This window comes from Poecilia reticulata, chromosome 4 (genome assembly GCF_904066995.2).
Source record: "Poecilia reticulata chromosome 4, P_reticulata-male-v2, whole genome shotgun sequence".
Taxonomy (NCBI): domain Eukaryota; kingdom Metazoa; phylum Chordata; class Actinopteri; order Cyprinodontiformes; family Poeciliidae; genus Poecilia; species Poecilia reticulata.
This window is the reverse complement of record NC_088833.1, coordinates 5,729,720-5,749,771: the sequence shown is the minus strand read 5'-3', so window position 1 is coordinate 5,749,771 and position 20,052 is coordinate 5,729,720. Positions and strand designations below refer to the sequence as shown.

The window sequence follows — 20,052 nt, the reverse complement described above, 5'->3', positions numbered from 1 at the left end:
CTACTCCAGCCTTTACGGTAATGATCCCATTCTCCCGTTGTCCCTGTGGCCGTGTTTTTTCTGAGTGAAGAGCAGAGTGCCTGCCTGGGAATTTTCTGAAAGCACATCAGCGGCCACTGCCATGGCTGAACGCCGCGCATTCGCCCAAAAAATCAGCAGGTAAAGACCGGAGACTCCGAAATGAGCGCTGTAAATGAACACTTCTGAACGCCCTTTTCTTTTCGCTTTCATGTGGGTCTCCCTCAGACCACCGCTGCGGGGAAACCCTGCTAAAGGAGGCCCAGTAAGCCTGGCTCCTCCTAGCTAACCTCTCGTTAGCTGTAGCGGCAGAAGATGCTCAGACCCACCCAGACAGACAGCTGTTCTGCTAGCTGCTACTTTCAAACTACACTAAAAGCAAACAAATGGTTGATGGGAATGTGTATACGGATATATTTTGGCATGGCAAAAATATCTCCGATATCTGTCCTATCCTGAAAACGGCTGAACTATAATGAAAGGAAAACCGTTAATTCTGGTCTGTTAGCTGCCTCGTCTACAGTAGCTAACGATGGGAAGCTACTGTAACCGCTGCTGACGCTCATAGAACTTTGTGGAGCTATGTGTTTAAGATGTCTGTAGATCACAAACGTGTAACTTTGATGATTAGAAATAAATGCCTTTCCCAAGAGCAGCCAAACACTGTGATAATCTGCTCTCGGCTCCTCAGACAGATCAATGTAATCTCCTTAACAAAGGGGCTTTGTGCAAGCTGTCAAATGCCACCATTTCTTCTATTCTGCACTTCAGCAGTCCAAATGAACACATTTCATCTTCTTTTTTTTCTGATGATTTAATGCACAGACAGGCAAGTCACTATGCATTTGTTAAAGGAAAACACCCACTTGTTTGCTGTTTATGAATTCTGTGTGATAAGATCTGATGAAGAATGAGGAAATCTGGAAATTATGAGGAAGAATAACATACTAACTGCCATCTCTTTATGTTCTTTAAAAAAGAGGAATCAAATCACCAATTGTCTTTTGTGTCATTGAGTACATTTGGCAATTGACATTGTTGTCAAGATAAATCTGCTAATAAAACCAAAATGTAATTAATGGTATCAAGTATTAAAGTATTATATAGTGTCCACACACTACAGTAATTATCAGATTAATTGTAACACAATTACCACAACTGTGAGTTAAAGATTAATAGATCTCTTCAAAATATCAGAATTTTAATTCTGAACTACGACCAGTGTAAAATGTTATATCTTGTTATAATCATACTTAATTAAAAATAATATAAATCTTTTCTGCATTTTGTAATTAATTGTTCATTTGTTTAACCTTAAACATTATTGAAGGACGCAGGAGGTTTCTAGGCATGATCACAAGACATTTAGTCAGATAAACTCCTTTTAGTTGGTAAAAACAAAATCATGTCTTGGCAGGTTTGCAGTTGTCCAGTAGTTTTAATTCTGAGTGGTGGATTGATGCAGTTTGGGATATTTATTAGTTATGTTTTAGTTATTTTTAGCTGTGTTCCTTGATCTTCCTGCTTGCTTCACTTTTCAGATCTTTATTTGTATAAAAAAATGAGAAAGCCATCTATCGTTAACTTCAAGTTCATATTTATGTGCTACTTTATGTTGATTTGTCACATAAAATTCCTAAACATACGTTGGTGTTTGTGGTTTTGACATAACAAATTGTGTTAATGAGTCTGAATACTTTCTATTGTACAACATCAGGAGACAAAAGTGTTTTTAGTGTGACAACAAACTTCTCCTATTTAATATCTACCAACTGAGTCCTCACCTTATTTTTCTGCTTTTGAGTTTCTTGTCTTTCGTGATTGGAAATGCTCAAAAATACAGAAATACAAGTCAAACTTTTGTTTGCTTTACTTTCATTGTAGTGAAGGTTGTTTAAATAGTTGATCTTATTCATCTTACTGAATAACAAAAAAATCCGTCTAAGGCATGTTGATGCTTGTGAAAGTTTTGATTGTGTGACACTAAAAGCAAACTGAATGCGTTTTCTTAAACACGTATCATCCGCTTGGACTTCTTGCTTTGTTTCTGTGAGTTCATGTGTTATTTCTAGGTTTTAGTGATGTCCAGAAGTTGTGGCCACAAAGCTAGTGTTTACTGAATAAAGTTAGTCTTCTGTGTGCAGTGAGCTGTGCCAAAATTTTAAGGCACATGGGAGGACTATGGAATGTGTTTGTCACTTCTGCTTTTCTGCAGCCGTGACAACTCTTCACTGCAGAGGCCACTGGATCTCAGCTCCCAAACTTTATCATACTCACTTAGACCGGCAGGTTGGATCATAGTGCTTATTTTGACTTCTGTTTGGCAGCATTGCCAAGCTCTCTAACGCCACTTGGTTGTTTACTTTCTATCTATGATGGAATAGATATGATTAGGTTGTCTCCAGCAAATAGAACAGAGTTTATGGTAGCTCCCTGACCTACTGTATATTGCTTTGAGGATAAATCTGCTGAGTAACCAGAACGTTGTGTGAATCACCAGGCTGTTTACCATGTCATTTTGTTGGAAGTGTTGTGCTGAAAAACCAGAGACAGAAGAGAAAACCCTCTAATAAGTGGGGCTAAAATGTGAGGTTTAACTTGCTTTAACAATCTGTAATGTTATAGCCAACTGCTCTCAGCTTTGCTTGAGGCAGTGAACTAACCAAGGCATTTAGCAACTCTAGTAGTTTGAGTTTGATTACATCATAATAACAAACTAATTAGATTTTAAACCATATTATGTAAAGAAAATGATTTTGTCCCAATAAATTTAAATAATGAAATTTAAATTTATGGCACACACAGCTGCTTTTTATTGTTTTATACATTCACATCAAAATGAAATAAAATTGTATAAAACTGATAAATATTAGAGATGCACCAATTGGGATTTGTTGTCAGTTTCCCGTCCCGGCCTTTTGTGCAGCTTTGATTAGTCAATGCAGAGTAGCTATAAATCATCTTAGGGAACAGAGGCAGTTTGACAGTTTCTGTAGAATAGAGTTTTACAAATACTTATTAGTTTGATTCTTAAACCTGAATCCTACATTTCTTCCTTGTTCAACCTCTTTCCATTTCCTGTCTGATTATTGTCGCTACAGGCCTCAACTTCAACAACATCTTTTTTTTTTTTTAGAAAGGACTTGTTTTCTCACCCTTTCACAGCATATAATGAAGCACAGATATGTTTCATGGGGTGGTAAAAGTAGTTTTCTGTTAAACATAAACATAATACATTACATTAGTCAGAACCAGCTTCCACACTTTAAGAGTGTTGTTGTCAGCTGCACCTGCTAATGCTTAGTATGGTTGACTGATTGGGAAAAACTGATCATGAACCACATTGGTACCGGAGAAAAACGGCTAAAGTGAAAGTCCATCTGCCTGCAGCATTCAAATAGTCCAAAAATGACAGTATTTGTAAAACTGTGCTTTTATGGTACGTTCAAGGAAATCTTGTACACAGATTTGTTTAAATATAAAAACAACTCCAAAGTAATTTAAATCTTTTTTATTCTCAAATGTCTGAAGTGATAAAAACCAATTAACAAAACTAATAAGGTACAAGAGTATTCAAGTGCTGATATTACCGTCAGAGTTCAAGAATCGTAAATACACTTTTTTGATGTTGACCATCTTTCCTGTGTTCTTCTCTGCAGGACTGTGGCAGCAGAGGTCAGGAAGCAGATAGCTGGTCAGTATGGCGGCTCCCCTCAGCTCTTCAAAAACCTCAATGTTGGAACAACATCTAGCAACACAGTGAGTGATGTAAAGCTGTTTCCACCCAGCTGCTTTCAGCTGCGTGCTTTTCTACACAAAGAGTAGATTGTAATTCAGTGTAGGTGGTCCACTTCGGCTAAAGTTGTAATTATGTGAAAGAGTCGACTTTCACTTTCACTATTCAGTAGGATAAGGAGTGACAGTTGAATGACTTTGATGTTATTGCTGCTGTAGTAATTTTATTGCTGCCTTGCCTAAGCTCTGACAGCTTGCTTGATAAAAGTGTAGTGCTGGGGCACCTGGTGGTCAGTGGCAGAGCAAATGCACCATATAGAGAGGCTGCAGTCCTTGACACAGCTGTCCCAGGTTCGATTCCTACTCCAGTGTTATTACAACTGATGTCTACATGTCTATTCCCTTGAGATATAGAACCTCATATTGTTTCTGAAAATTTAAAAGGGTTGTGAATATTTCCCAATGTAATGCATTTCATGATGGATAGCGATTAAACGTAAAATAGATAAAGCAGAGCAGATTTAATGCACTCTGTTAATACAAGTTCCCTTCTTGAATCTTCTGACTTAGGTTTTAAACACGTTAATTGCACTGAAAATAGATGAGTTTGAGAATTCTTAAACTGTCCAGTGTTGTTATGCTCTCAACCTGGAGAGGTTTGGGAAGGTGTGTTCCATAATTAAAATCAAATGCATTTTTTAGTTTCCAAACTGTCTGGAAAATGAGTGGAGAAAATTTTGCTAATGTCATGGTGCCATTCTGCTAAAAATTGAGCTGATCAAAAAGCTAGAAGCAAAAGTAACAAAAGAATCATTCCATACTTTGATTTTGTTGTTCCTTCACTCTACACATGGTGATAAACAACAAGTAAAAATAATTCTTCCTTTCACTTTTTTCCCTAAACTTTTCTCATTGTGTCTGCCCACCAGGTTCCACTCACAGAGGCAGTGGAACCAGTGGACTTTGAGGAGTATCTCATCACACACCCCCCCATTGTTGAGTCCGGTCCCCTCAGAGATCTGATCGAGTTTCCCCCTGATGACATCGAGGTCACCTACACACCCAGGGAATGTCGCACCGTTGTACCAGCTGTCCCTGAAGAAGGGTAAATAAAAACTATTTAGCAACACATTTGAGTATAAAGTGGCAAATTTGCAATTAGTGCTCATTTTATTGAGGGTCGACACGATCCAGAAAAACAACCTAAGGTTAGACATTTGTGTAAAAAAATCCTCATTCAGTGCGACTGAATTGACATGGTCTGCTGATATTGTTTTTTTAGCACCATCAGCAGAAGTAACAATTATGTGAGAAGTTCAGCTTTTGATTGTTGTTCTAAATGATTACCTTTACCTGATATTTTTTTTACAGTTTGAATAAGATTAAATAGTTAACTGCTAAAACATACTACTGAGTTGAAATCATATAACTTCATAATTGTTTTTTCTGAAAGTATGTTTTTTATGCATATGCATTTTATTGCATAATTTTACGTCGCAATATTTTATGGGCTGTTACATTGAAACTTGGAAATGTGTCAGAAAGGTTCTGTCTTTTGTTTATTTGTTTGTAGTTATGCACTCTGATATTAAAGTAATGCTTGTCTGATCGGTTTGCAGGGACACTGACACTCATGTCAGAGATTGTGTCAGATCATACACAGAGGACTGGGCCATTGTTAACAGAAAGTAAGGCTTTCCTTATTAACTCTTTGCACCATTTCATTCCCATATCGGGTGATTTACTGTGTATGTTAACGGCTGCTTCCTCTTTCAGATATCATAAACTTGGGACGGGTTTTAACCCCAACACTCTGGACAAGCAGAAAGAGCGTCAGAAAGGTTTACCTAAGCAAGTGTTTGAGGCCGATGAGATGCCAGACAGCAGCAGCTATCAGGACGACCAGGTACCAGCTTCCAGCCACCCTGTAGCTCTTTATTGGCTCTCCCTATTGACAAGATGCAGCGAATCACACAAGTTGTCCTTTCTCTTGCTCTTGTTCTTTACTTTTTTATTCAAAGTGTTTCCTAAATGTGATCTTTGTTTTTAGGGTGCATTCACACCAGCCCCAACTAGTCCACTTTTATCACACTGTAGTTCATGTGCCTCGAAAGAGCTGTTCGTTTACATCGATGTGAATGTACAATTGAACTCTGATCCAGACCAAAAATCAAACTGTGGTCTGCCTACAATCCTAGGTCTTGGTGCAGCTGACGTGAACTGTAGTGTGGTTTGAATGCCAAGTGGATTGGAGGCTGTTCCAAAAGTAGGAAGTGGACTACAGTTATGATTTTGATTGTTTTTTTAGGATGATCTGAAGAGGCGATCGATGTCTATAGATGACACTCCGCGTGGCAGCTGGGCCTGCAGCATCTTTGACTTGAAGAATTCCCTTCCAGACGCTCTTCTCCCTCACCTCCTCGACCGTGCTCCCAACGAGGAGATTGATCGGCACAATGAAGACCAGCGCAAGGCCAGCCGCCATCGCGAACTCTTTGCTTTACATCCCGCTCTCGATGAGGTAACAACATTTTGATTCTCAAATGAACATCTTGTCTCTCAAAGCTTTTAGCTTTTAGTTTTGTGCATCACTCAATCCAAATAGGACTTTGATTTTTGTTTTAATGACTGATTACCAGTATAGTTTCTGGTGTTCAGCTGTGCTGTCTTTGTGCATGTGCAGGAGGAGCCCATTGAGCGCCACTGTGTGCCTGAAGTACCTAAAGAGCACTTTGGCCAAAGGCTACTCGTCAAATGCTTGTCCTTGAAGTAAGTGGTGGAGAGGCTTTTTCAGGAAAAAAGAAAAGCTCTCTAGTTATATTTAACTGCTCCTTTTTGCTGACTCACTTGTTTTTACTCCCCCTTTTGAAGGTTTGAGATCGAAATTGAACCCATATTTGCTAGTTTGGCCTTATACGATGTCAAGGAAAAGAGAAAGGTAAGCTGTTACGCTTTTTTCAGTTCTTTTCCTGGCCCTGAGTTGTGTGGTCACTTCTGCAAACCATTAAAATTGTTGGGAGGATAAAGGAAATCTGATGAGTGGACTGTAAAAATTTATGCTGTGTTCTGTTAAGGTTTCAAGAATCTACAGTGGTTAAATCACACAGTGGAATTATGTTACAGTAACAAACACTAGAGGGTAGCAGTGGCCTTGAGATGTAGCTCTCTCATATATATATTGCCTCGCTTCTGGGCTCTATTGATTCACCAGGGGCTCATTTTTCTCTGAAACTACCATGTTTGTCAGCAACTGTGTGCAAGAAATCAAGTTGCAGTTACAAAGCCATTGGCTAAAAATAAAATAATATTTTATTATTATTGTAGTGTATTTGTTATACGGATGCATTGTTTTGTCTAAAATAATCAAATTATAACTTATTTTCTGTTCCCTTTAGATATCCGAAAACTTTTTCTTCGACTTAAATTCGGAGCAGATGAAAGGAATGTTGCGTCCGCACATCCAGACGGCAGCCATCTCCACCCTGGCGCGCTCTGCCATTTTCTCCATCACCTATCCTTCCCAGGATATCTTCCTGGTCATCAAGGTGAAACAACTGTGCTATGATTTCCTTTGCATCAGTGATGAATTTAAAAATTCTTAACTACTTTTAATTCTTAAGAATTAAAAATGTTAGGGGTAATACTTTATGTTGATTATAACAGAGATGAAGTAAACAATATATTTGAAATACAACAATTACAACTAACCAGATGGTCTGTGTAGTCACTAATAATGAAATGATTAAAATTTATTTTCATGCCAAGTTTTTCAGGGATGTCTGGGAAAACATAAATTTTTATGCATTTTGGCCTTTCATCCACACAAAAACTTAGTTTGATATTACAAAAAGCAATTATTTATCAGTGAAGATTTCATAAATGGTTTCCAAAGTGGAGATTTGAGAAACATCAGTATTTGTTTTTTTTGTGTTCACATAAAACTAAAGCTTAGTTTTAGGTTTGCATACATTACAGTCTGTGGCAAAGAACACACCAGTGCATCCTTACTTCCTTAGCACGATTCCCAATCGACATAGTCTTGTGTTTTATTAACTTTATATTCTAATATGATATTTAAAAGTAGTTCAACCTATACATCTGTCCACACAAACAAATCTCCTGGCCCCATGTTTAATTCATAACAGGAAGTAGTTGTTGTTCTGAAGGATTCTGATTGGCTGATATAGACTTTAGCTTTGCACTATGCTGCCCCTTATAGGTTTGGTTTGGCATGCTTAAAACATCGCTCAAGGAAATATTTGCTCAAGGAAATATTTGTACAGGTTTGTGTTGATGGAGCCTTTTCTGAAAAAAAAAAAAAAAAAAAAAAAAAATATATATATATATATATATATATATATATATATATATATATATTAACCTGTTTTTCTTTTTATTTTGTCAACAGCTAGAAAAGGTACTACAGCAAGGTGATATTGGTGAATGTGCAGAGCCTTACATGGTCTTCAAGGAGTCAGATGCAGCCAAGGTACGATCAGTGGGAATTAGATCGAAAAATAAATGCAGAATTTTATATCTGATCTGAAGACATAATGTGCAGATAATCCATATATTTACCTGGATTTCTTTTTTTGATGGCTTGTTTTGACATTTGTTTTATCAAAATATACAGTATCAGCATTTAAATTAACTAATAGGAATGATGTAGTGCTTCAGGGATGGACCATAATTTGTGATATGGTTCTCTAATGAGTAAATTGCTAGTATGCTTCATTTAATATATTTTTTATAGAACAAAGAGAAGCTGGAGAAGCTCCGAAGTCAGTCAGAGCAATTCTGTCAGCGTCTGGGTCGCTACAGGATGCCTTTCGCATGGACCGCCATCCACCTGATGAACATTGTCAACAGCGCTGGCAGCCTGGAGAGAGATACCGAATTAGAGATGAGCTTATCAGGTCTGAATAATAACTCAAACATTGAAATAAAAACTACAGATGTGCAATTCCACAAAATGTTTACAGGTTTGCACTTAACTGGGTACAGAGAGCGTTAGAAGCGCTGGCAGCCATGCAAGAGCCTTTTGGACCAGTCAATGCATTCCCACCCTTTGAAATCTTCATCTAAAAAAACCTTTTTGACAACAAATAGGAAGAAAAGTCAGAGAAAATAAACATCCAACAAAAACATGCAGCTATATTGATCCCTGGAGTGTTATTTTGAGTTGTTTGTTCAGCCTTTGGCTAAGTTTGGAGTGCTGTGGTAGCGCAGGGGTTAACCACAACCCACATATGGAGGTCTTAGTTCTCAACGCAGCCATTGCAGGTTCGATTCCCAGCCTGGCGACCGTTGTCGCATGTCCTCCCCCTTCTCTCATTACCCTCTTTCCTGTCAATTCACTATCAAATAAAGGCCACTAGAGCCAATAAAAACTTAAAAAAAACATAGCTAAGTTTAAAAGGTTTTTTATTCTACATTTTGTTTTTCTTTAATGTTTAAAGAGAGAAAAGGCTCATGGTCAGAACGGAGGAACTCGAGCATCATGGGAAGGCGTTCCCTGGAGAGGACCACCAGTGGAGATGAATCATGCAGTCTGACAGGATTTAGGCCTGCAACACTTACCATTACAAACTTCTTTAAACAGGTACAAGTTGATTCAGAAAACCCATTATCTTTCATTATGGTGTTTTTCTTTTAATTTATTTGTTTGCTTTCATGCTTCATGGTAGGAAGGGGACAGGCTCAGTGATGAAGATTTGTTTAAGTTTCTGGCTGACATGAGGAGACCTTCTTCAGTCCTGAGAAGGCTCAGGCCCATAACAGGTTCTGACAATTCTTCAATGTATCACCTTTTAGGACATTGGAAAAACAGAACAATATTGTTCAGTTTAACTATTTATTTTTCTTTCCCACCTTTCATCACCATAGCCCAGTTAAAGTTAGACATCTCCCCAGCTCCAGAGAACCCCCACTATTGCCTGACTCCTGACCTTACCCAGGTTAAACCTTACCCAGACAGCAGGGTGCGCCCCACCAGAGAGATCCTGGAATTTCCTGCCAGGGACGTCTATGTGCCAAACACCACGTACAGGTACACAAAAATAGTTTTCACTTTAAGAGTTTTCTTTAATTATGTCTGTCTCATCATTTTCAGGAGACCAATTAAATCTCTTCTCATCCATTTACTTTATTTTGAAAATGACTTGATTAATTGGGTCAGTTCACTGTTGAGGTAAACAACAGGAATGTTTACCTCATTCCTGTTGTTTTGTGAAGGTCACAGTTGCCAGAACACTGCACACACTGACAGCACCTGCATGCACACACAGATTCGATCTGATCTGTGTACATAGTGGATGTTGCCCACCTGAATAAGGGCTATTTTTGTCAAGGTGACTTAGAAATCTAAATGTTACCAGACAGTAGCCCACAGGGCCCCACTGTTGCCAGATTTGCTGGTTTGCATGCAAAAAGGTCTCCATCCAGTAGAGACTGATTTATCTCATTCTATGACTGAAAGAAATTTTTAGTTTCTCAGGGTGAAGGGAGGAGGTGGGGGGAAAGTTTGGTATTAGCATGTTTTAAAATTATCTTCAAATCATACAACACAAATTATTTTGTGATCATAGTTTTATGATCACAAAATAAATCGAAAGAGCTGACATGTCGGACATGTAAAAGACTAAATACAACATGGCTGACTTCCCAGGATGTCTACAAAAAGTCATGTCAATAACGATCAAACGTATTTAAATAGTTGAAATTGATCAAAGGTAACTTCCTGTATAGAAGCACGGGCTTTAGAAGTTTGTTTGTCTGGAGCAAACAAGCATGTTAGTACAATGTCAGGGTGCTAAGACAATAGCAATAGCCTTATAGAAGTAGCATTACTTTTTTTTTTTAATCAAGTGAGTTGAATCATTACCAGAAAATGTCCATTTAAATTGTACTTAGTGATGTACTTAAATTCAAAATAATTTAGACAAGGGGACTGCAAGCTTTACAATCTCAAGAGCCAATTTTGCCCTCAGTCCAGCAAAACAAAACAAAACACGTGAAGAGCCACATATGTTACATGATGTTCTGAACAAAGAAATACAATTTTTAGTTAAAGAAGGAAAAACATGAAGTATTTTTGTTAGAGAGAGGACAGATATAAATTCTTCTATGATATCCTGATATTTGTTTGAAAAAAATAAATAAAATAATAATAATAATAATAATAATAAAAAACACAAAGTTTCCAACCTATTCTTTGCTTGAAATTTAGTGCAATTCCAATAAAAAGAAAAAAATATCTCTATTAAGAACGGTTTTTCTTTGTCATTTTAATCAAAGTTCTTATGAGCCTTTGTGGAAGATACAAAAAGCCAATTGAGGCTACGACTCCAGGCTTCTGATTAGAACCAAAATATAATCAGAATGTCTTATTAGTGTAGTAGTATCTGAATTTCTGAATTTTTAATTTCCTTTGAACAACTGCTTTTAAAGTGTTTTAATAAGATTAATCAAATAGAGAAACACATGTTGATTTATTTGATTTATTTATTTTCTTTTTCATAAATACAGTGGGATTGGATAGCATACAAACATTTTTGCCAGGAAGACACCAAGCATGACACACATTTACAAAACAGGAATTTGTGCTGCACTAATGATGCGAGTCAATATGACCCAATAACAGTGGAGACTCAAACACACAATGTTAGCTAACAATGCCAGCATTAATCATTGTCGCATGAACATATTTTAAATACTATACAGAATAAAAATAGAAAACTGACCTGACAATGATAAAAGGTAATCAGTGCACTGCCAAAGTTTGAATGATCAATAGTTTGCTGACAAAACCTTACCTTGCCTATAAACCTGAGAGGTTGAAATGAGAGGATAGGGTGGTACAAAACAATAAAAAAAATCTAGAATGTCTACATATGAGTTAAACAAAAGCAGCCTGCACATTATAGTTATAGCAAATACAATTCCTATTGAAGCTTACATATTGTAATGTGCATGCATTATGTAATAAGACAATGGCTATTCTGCCTGTTACTTCAGACAACATGTTTCACATCATAAAGATAAAATACACTTCTAATAGTATACATTGCCTAGAAGCTGAAATGTATTTGGGTTAATTTGATTGCACAATTTGATTGAAATTCATTGAGAAGTGTTCAACCCATGTAAGTCCCCGGGTATCTGGAACAGAATCTGGCTGTGATGTGGATCAATAGGTCCACTGATTGCAGATGTTGTGTAATAACTGTTCTAGTGTCCTTGGTGCATCAAATCCAATAGGTTAATAACCTACATGCTATTATTGAACCATTGCATCACATCTGTAAGTCCAAATTATGACATATTTCACCCAACAAAAAGTTAGAAGGCAAACTCAATCTTACTTCCCTTTCTGATGAAACCTTTAACTGAGTGTAGATCATTGTGTAAAGACACAGAATAGCAATAGTATATGAACATCTGAGGGATGTGAGGTTAGTTTCCACTATCTGTTAATGCACGTAAGCTGATTTTGCTCATCTTGAGGTAATATGAAGGCCCTGTGCCAGGCCGCCATTGAATGCCCTTCCTCCTCACAGACCGTCCTTTTGTTCTCAAAGAGAAATACTTTCCATTTAGGTTGGTTTCACTGCACGCACTCTGCCACCAACCTCCTGCAAATGCATGAAGCAACAGTTGTATCAACACAAACTCTGCAACTAATTTCTACAATTTCTGCCATGAGAGATACAGCACCTGTGCAGTTGCGCGTAGTACAGTCAGAGCTGCAGCCGCTGTCGTTGTTCTTGTCTTTTGTGGAAAATCTCGATCCGGTCAGGTTGGTCATTGCGTCAGGTAGGTCCCCTGCCAAGTGGCTGAGGTGAAGGGTGTAGTCCTCGGAGGGACCTTCCAATGAAAAGCTGTACTCAGCCCAATGCTTTTCCTCTTTCCAGTCTTCCACGTCAATTCGCATGATGTAACTTCCCAGTTGGCTGATGGTGTGTATTTTCTTTAAGCCCAGCCAGAAGTCCTCTGTAGGAAACAGCAGTCAACAAATTGATCCATTCTGAACTGCTTATATGTGAAAGAAACTTATCGGAAATGTAAAACACTTTGAAATGCACCATGATTGGTATTAATTGTGACAAGGAAAGCTGCAGAACTGGCTAATCGCTCAGATTCTACAAGTGTACTCACTCTCTAGGTTTCCAAAGCCTTTTTGATACATTTCCCATGTTTGGTCAAAATCCACTGTACTATCAACTCTTTGCTGAATGACAGTGAAACCCTGATCTATAGAAGAAAAACGGAAATGTACAGTTCCGTATTATATTAAGACATCTCTATAAAAGGTAAAAATAAGTTTTCTGTTTTACTTACCTGAACTAATTTCACAGTAAGCATAAAATGGCTCAGATTGGTTTGGTTTGACAGCATAGACTCCACTCTTTGTTTCTCCTCTGGTAAATAACTCACTGCAGTCTGCAGGAAGGTCTGCAACATATTCATAAGTGAAGACAGATTATAACCAGTTGATCTAAAATTAAGCAATATTTTTATCTTAATGACACATTTTAGACAGTTACCACGTGTTTCTGTTCCAGTGGAGTTTATTTGCAGATATTCAAACATGTCAGTGGCTGAATGGTCTGAATCCATTGCCTTATCAATAGTTTGCTGGAAGCTGTTGAAGCTAAGCTGCAGAGGAAAGATAAACACAAGTATTTTCCATCTTGAAAGAATTTGTCTACATCATGTTTTTCAAGGTGCAATGTGCATGTAGGTTGCTTTATATTCCACATCTACCTTTTCCTCCAGATTTTTAATCTTGATTTTCTGGTGGTCCAGCTGATCATGCTGCTCCTTCACTGCTTTTAGAAGACTGGTGATTGTTTTCTCTTGTGCTTCAATTACCTCCTACAAAATATTTGATTCATGCATAATTTCCACATTATTAAGAAAATTCTATTGTGGTATCTTAAAAAAGAAAGTTCTTTAATGTTCAACTGTTGAACAAAAAACCAGATATTCTGATATACTTTGACAAAAAGTATGAGGAATGTGAAATGCAATGCCAAAATAGTTTCATTATGAATAGTATACTGTTACTGTTATGTCTTCATTTATAATCCATACCAACTTCCTACTTTTGAACATTCAGCATTAAAGATTTATGGAACATCCACATTAGTATCACATGTATTTCAGTGAAACCAGGTATAGAGAGGCTTTTAATTTAGCTTTTTGTGGAGTTTTATAATCTCTATCTCCTCACCTTAAGGGTTGTGATTTCGCTGAGCTGGTCTGCGGGGATCATGCTGTCCGACAATCCCTTCAGCCTCTCCTCCAGGCTTCCCACTTTGCTCTGCAACTGCGTGCGCTCCTGCAGGATGGTGTTGATCTTGGTGTTGATTTCCATGGATAGGTTTCTGATCTCCTCATTGTTGACCTTCAAGATATTGGTGGTCTTCTTGAGTTCCTCCTCTTCCTCTTTGATTTCGGATGTGACCACTGAGAGCTGGTAAAAGGAGCGGTCGAAAATGTTGAGCTTTTGGAAGATGTCATTGATTTGGGCTTTGGTCTTGTGGACAAACTCTCGCAAACTCTGGCCAAGTTGGAGGAGCCCGTTGGCCAGGAGGCGGACGTCATCCAGCATGGCGAAGCGGGATTTTGCTTCGGTTGGAGTCGCCTCTGTGGTGAGAGCCTCTGAGGGCAGGGTGGGGGGCTCCCTCCTGGGCGAGGTGTCCAGATGGAACGCGGCAGTCGAACCAGCTAACAGCAGAAACAGGCAAAACAGCTTCATTGTGATTTTCCTCCTCCGATCCGTAAATGTGGAAGCTGTTTTTAACGTTGCTTTCACTACTTTTTAACTCTATTCTTCCTGCCTGTGCTTACCACCAAGTCTCCTTTACTGTTAAAAATGATTAGAGAGCAGCAGGCGGTGCTGCGTTATATACCCACAGTAGAGGCGGGGGGGATTAGCTGATCATTAAACCCTACTATGTTTTTAGCTTTGTCTCCCACCTCCTCTCAAATCCCCCTCGAGCCCTCCCTCTCCCAAACAAACAAATCACAGTAGTGTGCAAATGACATGTGCCCCCCACCCCTTCTCTACTAACCATTTAACCCCAATCCCCTCTATACCACACCCTACCCTACTCTCCATCTGTGGTGCGGCACTTTAGCTGATCAGCAGAAAGCCAACAATGGCTATCTCTGTTTTTGATGGATCGTCAGCCTAATCAATCTCAAACCTTACAACCCTGCACACACTTTGCTCAGATTGATAATGCTGTTTGTAATTAATTCTCCTAGGTTTGATTTAGCGTGGTGCTGATTCAGCCCAGCCAGACTCTCCCTCTGTCTCTTTTGCTGCTTCTCTCTTTTTTATTTTGTGGCAAGGAGAGAAGACTCTACATCTGTGCTTCTGGATATGAATTAGTGTGAAAAATTTGGACGGGGTCTACACTTGTTTGTGGTTTTATTGTGTGGTCTGTATTTTCATTTTAAATAAATTTTGTGCACCAGGATGCATATAATTAGGACAGTCTTGGGTGTAAGAGCTGCATGATAACCTTTGTAAAAAAAAACACCACAGTTTGATATTTTTGCTTGAGAAAAAAAAATTAAGTAGGAATTTCATGGTCTAATTTCTTTTATTTAAAAGTTAGCTAAGTTATATTTATACTTGTGCTAGAATGTATTTTACAGCTATCAATTACTGATTGATTGCTGTTATCAATCAATCAATAATTCACAAACACATTGTCTTAAAACACTTCCTATATGAGTGGGAGCAAGAAGTCTTTTGTAAACCTGCCGTTTTCTCAATAATTAAAAATATTTTTTCATACCTGTATACATTGAATTAACAATATGTTAAGTTTAAAACATGCCATTCTCCTCAATATTGTCTCAGAAGTGTATAAGACGTAATCATTTTTAGCTTATGAAGTGTTTTGAATTGATTTATAGGTGAGCATTTTTTCAACTCTTCATCCAAATTGTTCTGTAGTTTTACTCCATGCACCAAAATGCATTTATTTTAAAGTAGTATGTACAGTTTTGCTTTTGAAATCATACTTCTTTCTGTTTTTTTATTACTTTATCTTGAACTTTTGTAAATTAATTGGCAATGATCTCTTTAAGTTAACCAAGTCCCTTAGTTTTAAGACATTTAATTTTATTAGTATGCTTTCTATACTACTGTTATCTATGACAGTTGTCAAATATTTTAACTTTACTTAAGCAAAAACCTAGAATAAACACATGAAATCCAATATGCTGCTAGTTGCATCAAAACTTAATTTTAAATTTTTTTATAACCTAATATAAGGAAAAAGAAATGTAATCAGAAGTGATGTGCGGTACTCATTTATCTTACACATTGACACACTTATGCTTGTATACATGCATGAAAAAAAAAACATTGCTAATTAATGACAGATGCTTGGATTCGGGATGCTGCATCTGCCTGTTGATGTCCCTGTTTGGAGTGAATATGTCTGCAGGGAATAGTGGTTTTATCATTAAAAATATTCCACCACAGTCAATGCAGTGTGCTTACTTTTAAATAGCAAATAGTAAAAGGAAAATTGTGTCATTTTGTGTTCTTTTTGAGTGGTTGATTTGGTCAATTAAAGCTTGAGTTGGCCAAGCATCTTTTACCACACTGCTGAATTGAGTAATTGTGATTATACTGGCACATAACAATTTTTATTTTTTATTTTTTTTAAGAAAATGCCGGAGATAAAATCTTTTTCTTGTTGATCTTGGAATGCTGGTGCTTTGAGAAAGCCCCTTTGCTTTTTGCTCAAAACCAATTTTTGGGTCTCTTTATAAAGTAAAGATTTCACAAATGATAACTATCTTTTAAAGATTTTTTTTCAGAGCTTATACTGTAGCAATACAGCATTGTTCATGCCACCCCGTGATGAAATGAATTTTGCCCATACCATTAACCATCATTGTGTGGTCAAAGTTTTTTATATTCACTTTGGTATTGGGAGGCAAAGTTCAGCAGAAAGCAGTTGATTCCAGAGAAGCTTCAACCTGCAGACACGAGCTGCTGGGGAAAAAAATAATGCAGTTCGGTACCCCCATATCATAAACAACCCCGGTGGTGGATTCCTAAATCTCAGGCATAGTGATGCAACAAACCAAATAGTTTATCTGCACTGACTAATTTATTGTAGCGCTCTGCTGCTATGCACTCTGGCAGTGACAGTACATCTTAAAATCCCGCACAGCCATCTTGATGAGCTCTTGTGTTATTTGTGATTTTGAGGCTGGATCACCTCAGTTCCCAGTAATGAAGAATTGATTAAAAACTTTTTTTTCTTCTTCTTCTGGCGACCAAAAGCTGGATAAAAGTGCCAGGAATCTGTTTCATCAGCTCAAATCTGGTTCTAGTTTATTATTTTCCACTGGACCATAAAGGTTAGTATAACAAAAGACTTGAGAACTTAAATTTAAGTAGGTCTAGTGGAGTCTTCGTGTCTGGAGCTGACAAGCCGTTCACACACTCGTGCTCCATTGCAAATTCAAATGTTGATTGTTGGGATTTTTTTTTATCAAAAAGTACTGGCAAAGCAAAGTTTCCTTTCCTTTGTGTACTTATTAACTTAAGCTGAATCTGAAGAGATGAATGGACCAATCATGGTTGACTCTATTTGCGCTTATTGATAGCTTAACTTTGCCACAGCAAAATTATGTCGAAGTCTACTGCAGTTCTAGGTCAATGACCTACTTCAAAGCAGCCACATCTGATACTCATGTAGGAGGAATATTTTAGAGAAAAATAAGTACAATTCTAGTTATGAGACAGAGATTCCCACACTCTTTACTTGGTTGTGGTTCCAGCTGTTGTCTCTGTGGGTCGATCCCCCCCAGGACTGATTACGTGATTGTGGTTAGCCAACAAACCCCAAGCTATTTTACACTTCCTATAGTGGGGCCGCCTTCTTCTCCCCCACTGTGTCACAACCTGCCTTTGTGACTCAACTGAAGCTTTAGTTTTGCTTCCAGTGATTGTTACATATTTTGCCACTTACTGTTTTTTTGTCAAGTAGGCAGAGAAAAAAGGAAAATTACAGTAGTTTCCAGGCTAACAAATGTAGAATTAAAAGATACAAAAATGTAAGTTAAATATTTTATGTTCTGCTTTGTAGATATGTAGCTGAATGATAGTTTTCCTGAAGATTATTCGTCTACTGTACATTGACATTTTGACTGACCGAGCCTCCTGTATTTGCCAATCAGAGCATGGCTTATGCAACAGTGTGACCTTTGGCCTTACATCAATCAATTTTTGAATTCTTATGTTGCATTTTAAGATAAATGGGTCAAGCACTCCCTAAAAATGCCTGTTTTTCCTTGAAAGTAAAAGCTAGCACAAAGTCTTGTCTCTTTTTTGAACAAAATAGTCTGCTAATAATGTTAACTAAATACTGGGTTGTGTTTGCCTGTACAGGGCAAAAACAGGGTTATGTTTTTGGATAGAGAAATTTAAATAAAACTAAGATAATTTTACTGTAAAAAAACAAATAAAAATTGTAATCCAGTATTTTTGCACAACTTACCTACTTGAAATGCATTTTTCTTTAATAAACTTATGGTGACTCTTGGGCTCTGTGTAAATTACTGTCTAATGTGCTGGATTATTTCCTTTCAGGAATTTGCTGTATGTCAACCCTCAGAGTCTTAACTTTGCCAACCGGCAGGGCTCTGCTCGCAACATCACAGTCAAAGTGCAATTTATGAATGGAGAGGATCCAAGCAATGCAATGCCGGTATGCCATTATCTAAAAGAATAGTTAAGCCACTTCAGAGAATGTTACATTTGATTAATTATGACAGTGTTATTAAGTTGGGAATTTTGCTTTTTTGCAAAGCTCTTGGCTTTTATACTTATTGTTGTGACATTATTGCTTCTTATCCTTCAGGTCATATTTGGGAAGTCAAGTTGTGCAGATTTTTATAAAGAGGCCTACACTGCAGTTGTTTATCACAACAGGTGAGTGTGTTAATCTCAAAAGATTCAGAACCTTTTATTTTTAATTGCAGTAGCATGATTGATTTGCTGCCAGTGTCTTCATCACAGCCTGAAAAGTGCTTAACAAAAAAGAGCAGACAAAGAAATAGACTGTTTACTGAAGTGTGCAGTTCTTTAAAATAAGAATTGTTACATCTGAAAAGTTTTTTGACCCAAGTTCTACCCAGTAATTTTCAATAGCAATAAAAAAACAAACAAATTTCTTCTTTTTCTGAACTGAAATAATTTTGTCCATGAGAAATGAGAGCCCAGCTATGACCTCTTTTGAACATTCCCCTTCCAGTCAGTTCCAGTGTATTTGTTGATACTGAATGCTTGTTGTAGTGTTTGGTTGGTTCTGAGCTTGGGCCTGCAGAGAGTTTCCTCCTTGGGGACCTTAAAGAATTCAGCAGAAGTTAATTGTGACTTGTTATATAACTGGTCTTTTTTTTTTTTATCACATAGCGACTTCAATTTATTTGTTGATTTTAAATAAAATTGATTGAGATATAAATGACAGATTTGTTAAGAAAATTCATTTGTGGGTTGACCAGTAAAGTAGTGGCCCCTGGAAAAACCTAAGTCCTTTCTGCTACAGCCAAACAACATCATAGGCTGTTAACTCTTGTTTTGGGTTAATTAGTATGACGATTGATTTTTGATATATTGGCAATTTATCAATTTATTCATGCAGCAAACAAGGGCCTCTCTACTGCAGTACTATAAATGTCAAAAATGAATGAATGATCGACTAACAATATTTTTGTAAGTTGACAATGTCAAGTATCCAACAAACACATTTTTAAAGACATTTTAACATTTGTCCTTTATGTCTGAAGATCCCCTGACTTCCATGATGAGGTGAAGATCAAGTTGCCTGCCTCCCTGTCAGACCACCACCACATTCTCTTCACGTTTTACCACGTCAGCTGCCAGCAGAAGCAGAACACGCCACTGGAGACCCCTGTGGGGTACACGGTAGGTGAAACCACAACAGTACTCTTAAAAACACGGATCTCATGCAAGTTTTCACCTAGTGATGAAAAAAATCCATGTGTGTTTTCCTTCTCCAGTGGATCCCAATGTTACAGAATGGCCGTCTGAGGACAGGACACTTCTGCCTGCCTGTATCTCTTGAGAAGCCACCACAGTCCTACTCTGTTCTCTCTCCAGATGTAAGATCTGCTAAAATAGTGTGTTATTTCTTACATATAAATATGGTAAACACAGTAGGGTTGTATGCAATGTCCTGTTAAACCTAATAGCACGTTTACAGGTCTCACAGTGAGTGTGACATTAAATGAACA

General features: G+C 37.6%; 2 protein-coding genes across 27 annotated transcripts in view; one reads left to right on the top strand and one right to left on the bottom strand.

Annotated features, from left to right (window-relative positions):
* Nucleotides 1–20,052, top strand: part of dock7 (dedicator of cytokinesis 7) — a 49,146-nt gene continuing 29,094 nt past the window's right edge. For 25 of the 26 annotated variants that reach the window (XM_081606075.1, XM_081606073.1, XM_081606071.1 and 22 more), the window contains exons 1-18: nucleotides 1–159; nucleotides 3,678–3,777; nucleotides 4,683–4,858; nucleotides 5,373–5,441; nucleotides 5,530–5,659; nucleotides 6,062–6,274; nucleotides 6,437–6,522; nucleotides 6,625–6,691; nucleotides 7,149–7,298; nucleotides 8,162–8,242; nucleotides 8,507–8,669; nucleotides 9,213–9,355; nucleotides 9,441–9,534; nucleotides 9,640–9,802; nucleotides 18,386–18,503; nucleotides 18,657–18,727; nucleotides 19,585–19,723; nucleotides 19,819–19,920. In XM_081606075.1, coding sequence (XP_081462201.1) covers nucleotides 122–159; nucleotides 3,678–3,777; nucleotides 4,683–4,858; nucleotides 5,373–5,441; nucleotides 5,530–5,659; nucleotides 6,062–6,274; nucleotides 6,437–6,522; nucleotides 6,625–6,691; nucleotides 7,149–7,298; nucleotides 8,162–8,242; nucleotides 8,507–8,669; nucleotides 9,213–9,355; nucleotides 9,441–9,534; nucleotides 9,640–9,802; nucleotides 18,386–18,503; nucleotides 18,657–18,727; nucleotides 19,585–19,723; nucleotides 19,819–19,920 — 2,103 coding nt within the window. In that variant the 5' untranslated portion in view covers nucleotides 1–121. The remainder of the gene's footprint in view (nucleotides 160–3,677; nucleotides 3,778–4,682; nucleotides 4,859–5,372; nucleotides 5,442–5,529; nucleotides 5,660–6,061; nucleotides 6,275–6,436; nucleotides 6,523–6,624; nucleotides 6,692–7,148; nucleotides 7,299–8,161; nucleotides 8,243–8,506; nucleotides 8,670–9,212; nucleotides 9,356–9,440; nucleotides 9,535–9,639; nucleotides 9,803–18,385; nucleotides 18,504–18,656; nucleotides 18,728–19,584; nucleotides 19,724–19,818; nucleotides 19,921–20,052) is intronic. The other variant, XM_081606074.1, reaches the window with a different exon arrangement.
* angptl3 (angiopoietin-like 3) lies at nucleotides 11,239–14,822 on the bottom strand. Its single transcript, XM_008406170.3, has 7 exons — nucleotides 13,988–14,822; nucleotides 13,519–13,629; nucleotides 13,299–13,410; nucleotides 13,093–13,206; nucleotides 12,910–13,005; nucleotides 12,469–12,744; nucleotides 11,239–12,386 (listed from the first exon to the last, which is right to left on the bottom strand). The coding sequence occupies exons 1-7, from the start codon at nucleotides 14,513–14,515 to the stop codon at nucleotides 12,208–12,210; spliced, it is 1,416 nt and encodes a 471-aa protein (XP_008404392.1). The 5' UTR covers nucleotides 14,516–14,822; the 3' UTR covers nucleotides 11,239–12,207.

Bases quoted from the DNA above. Each gene is read 5' to 3' on its own strand.
- angptl3 (XM_008406170.3), bottom strand. From the start codon at position 14,515: ATGAAGCTGTTTTGCCTGTTTCTGCTGTTAGCTGGTTCGACTGCCGCG. The intron at 13,411-13,518 runs GTAGATGTGGAA...TTTCCTCTGCAG, and splicing joins TTAAAAATCTGGAGGAAAAG to CTTAGCTTCAACAGCTTCCA. The intron at 12,745-12,909 runs GTGAGTACACTT...TGTTTCCTACAG, and splicing joins AGGCTTTGGAAACCTAGAGA to AGGACTTCTGGCTGGGCTTA.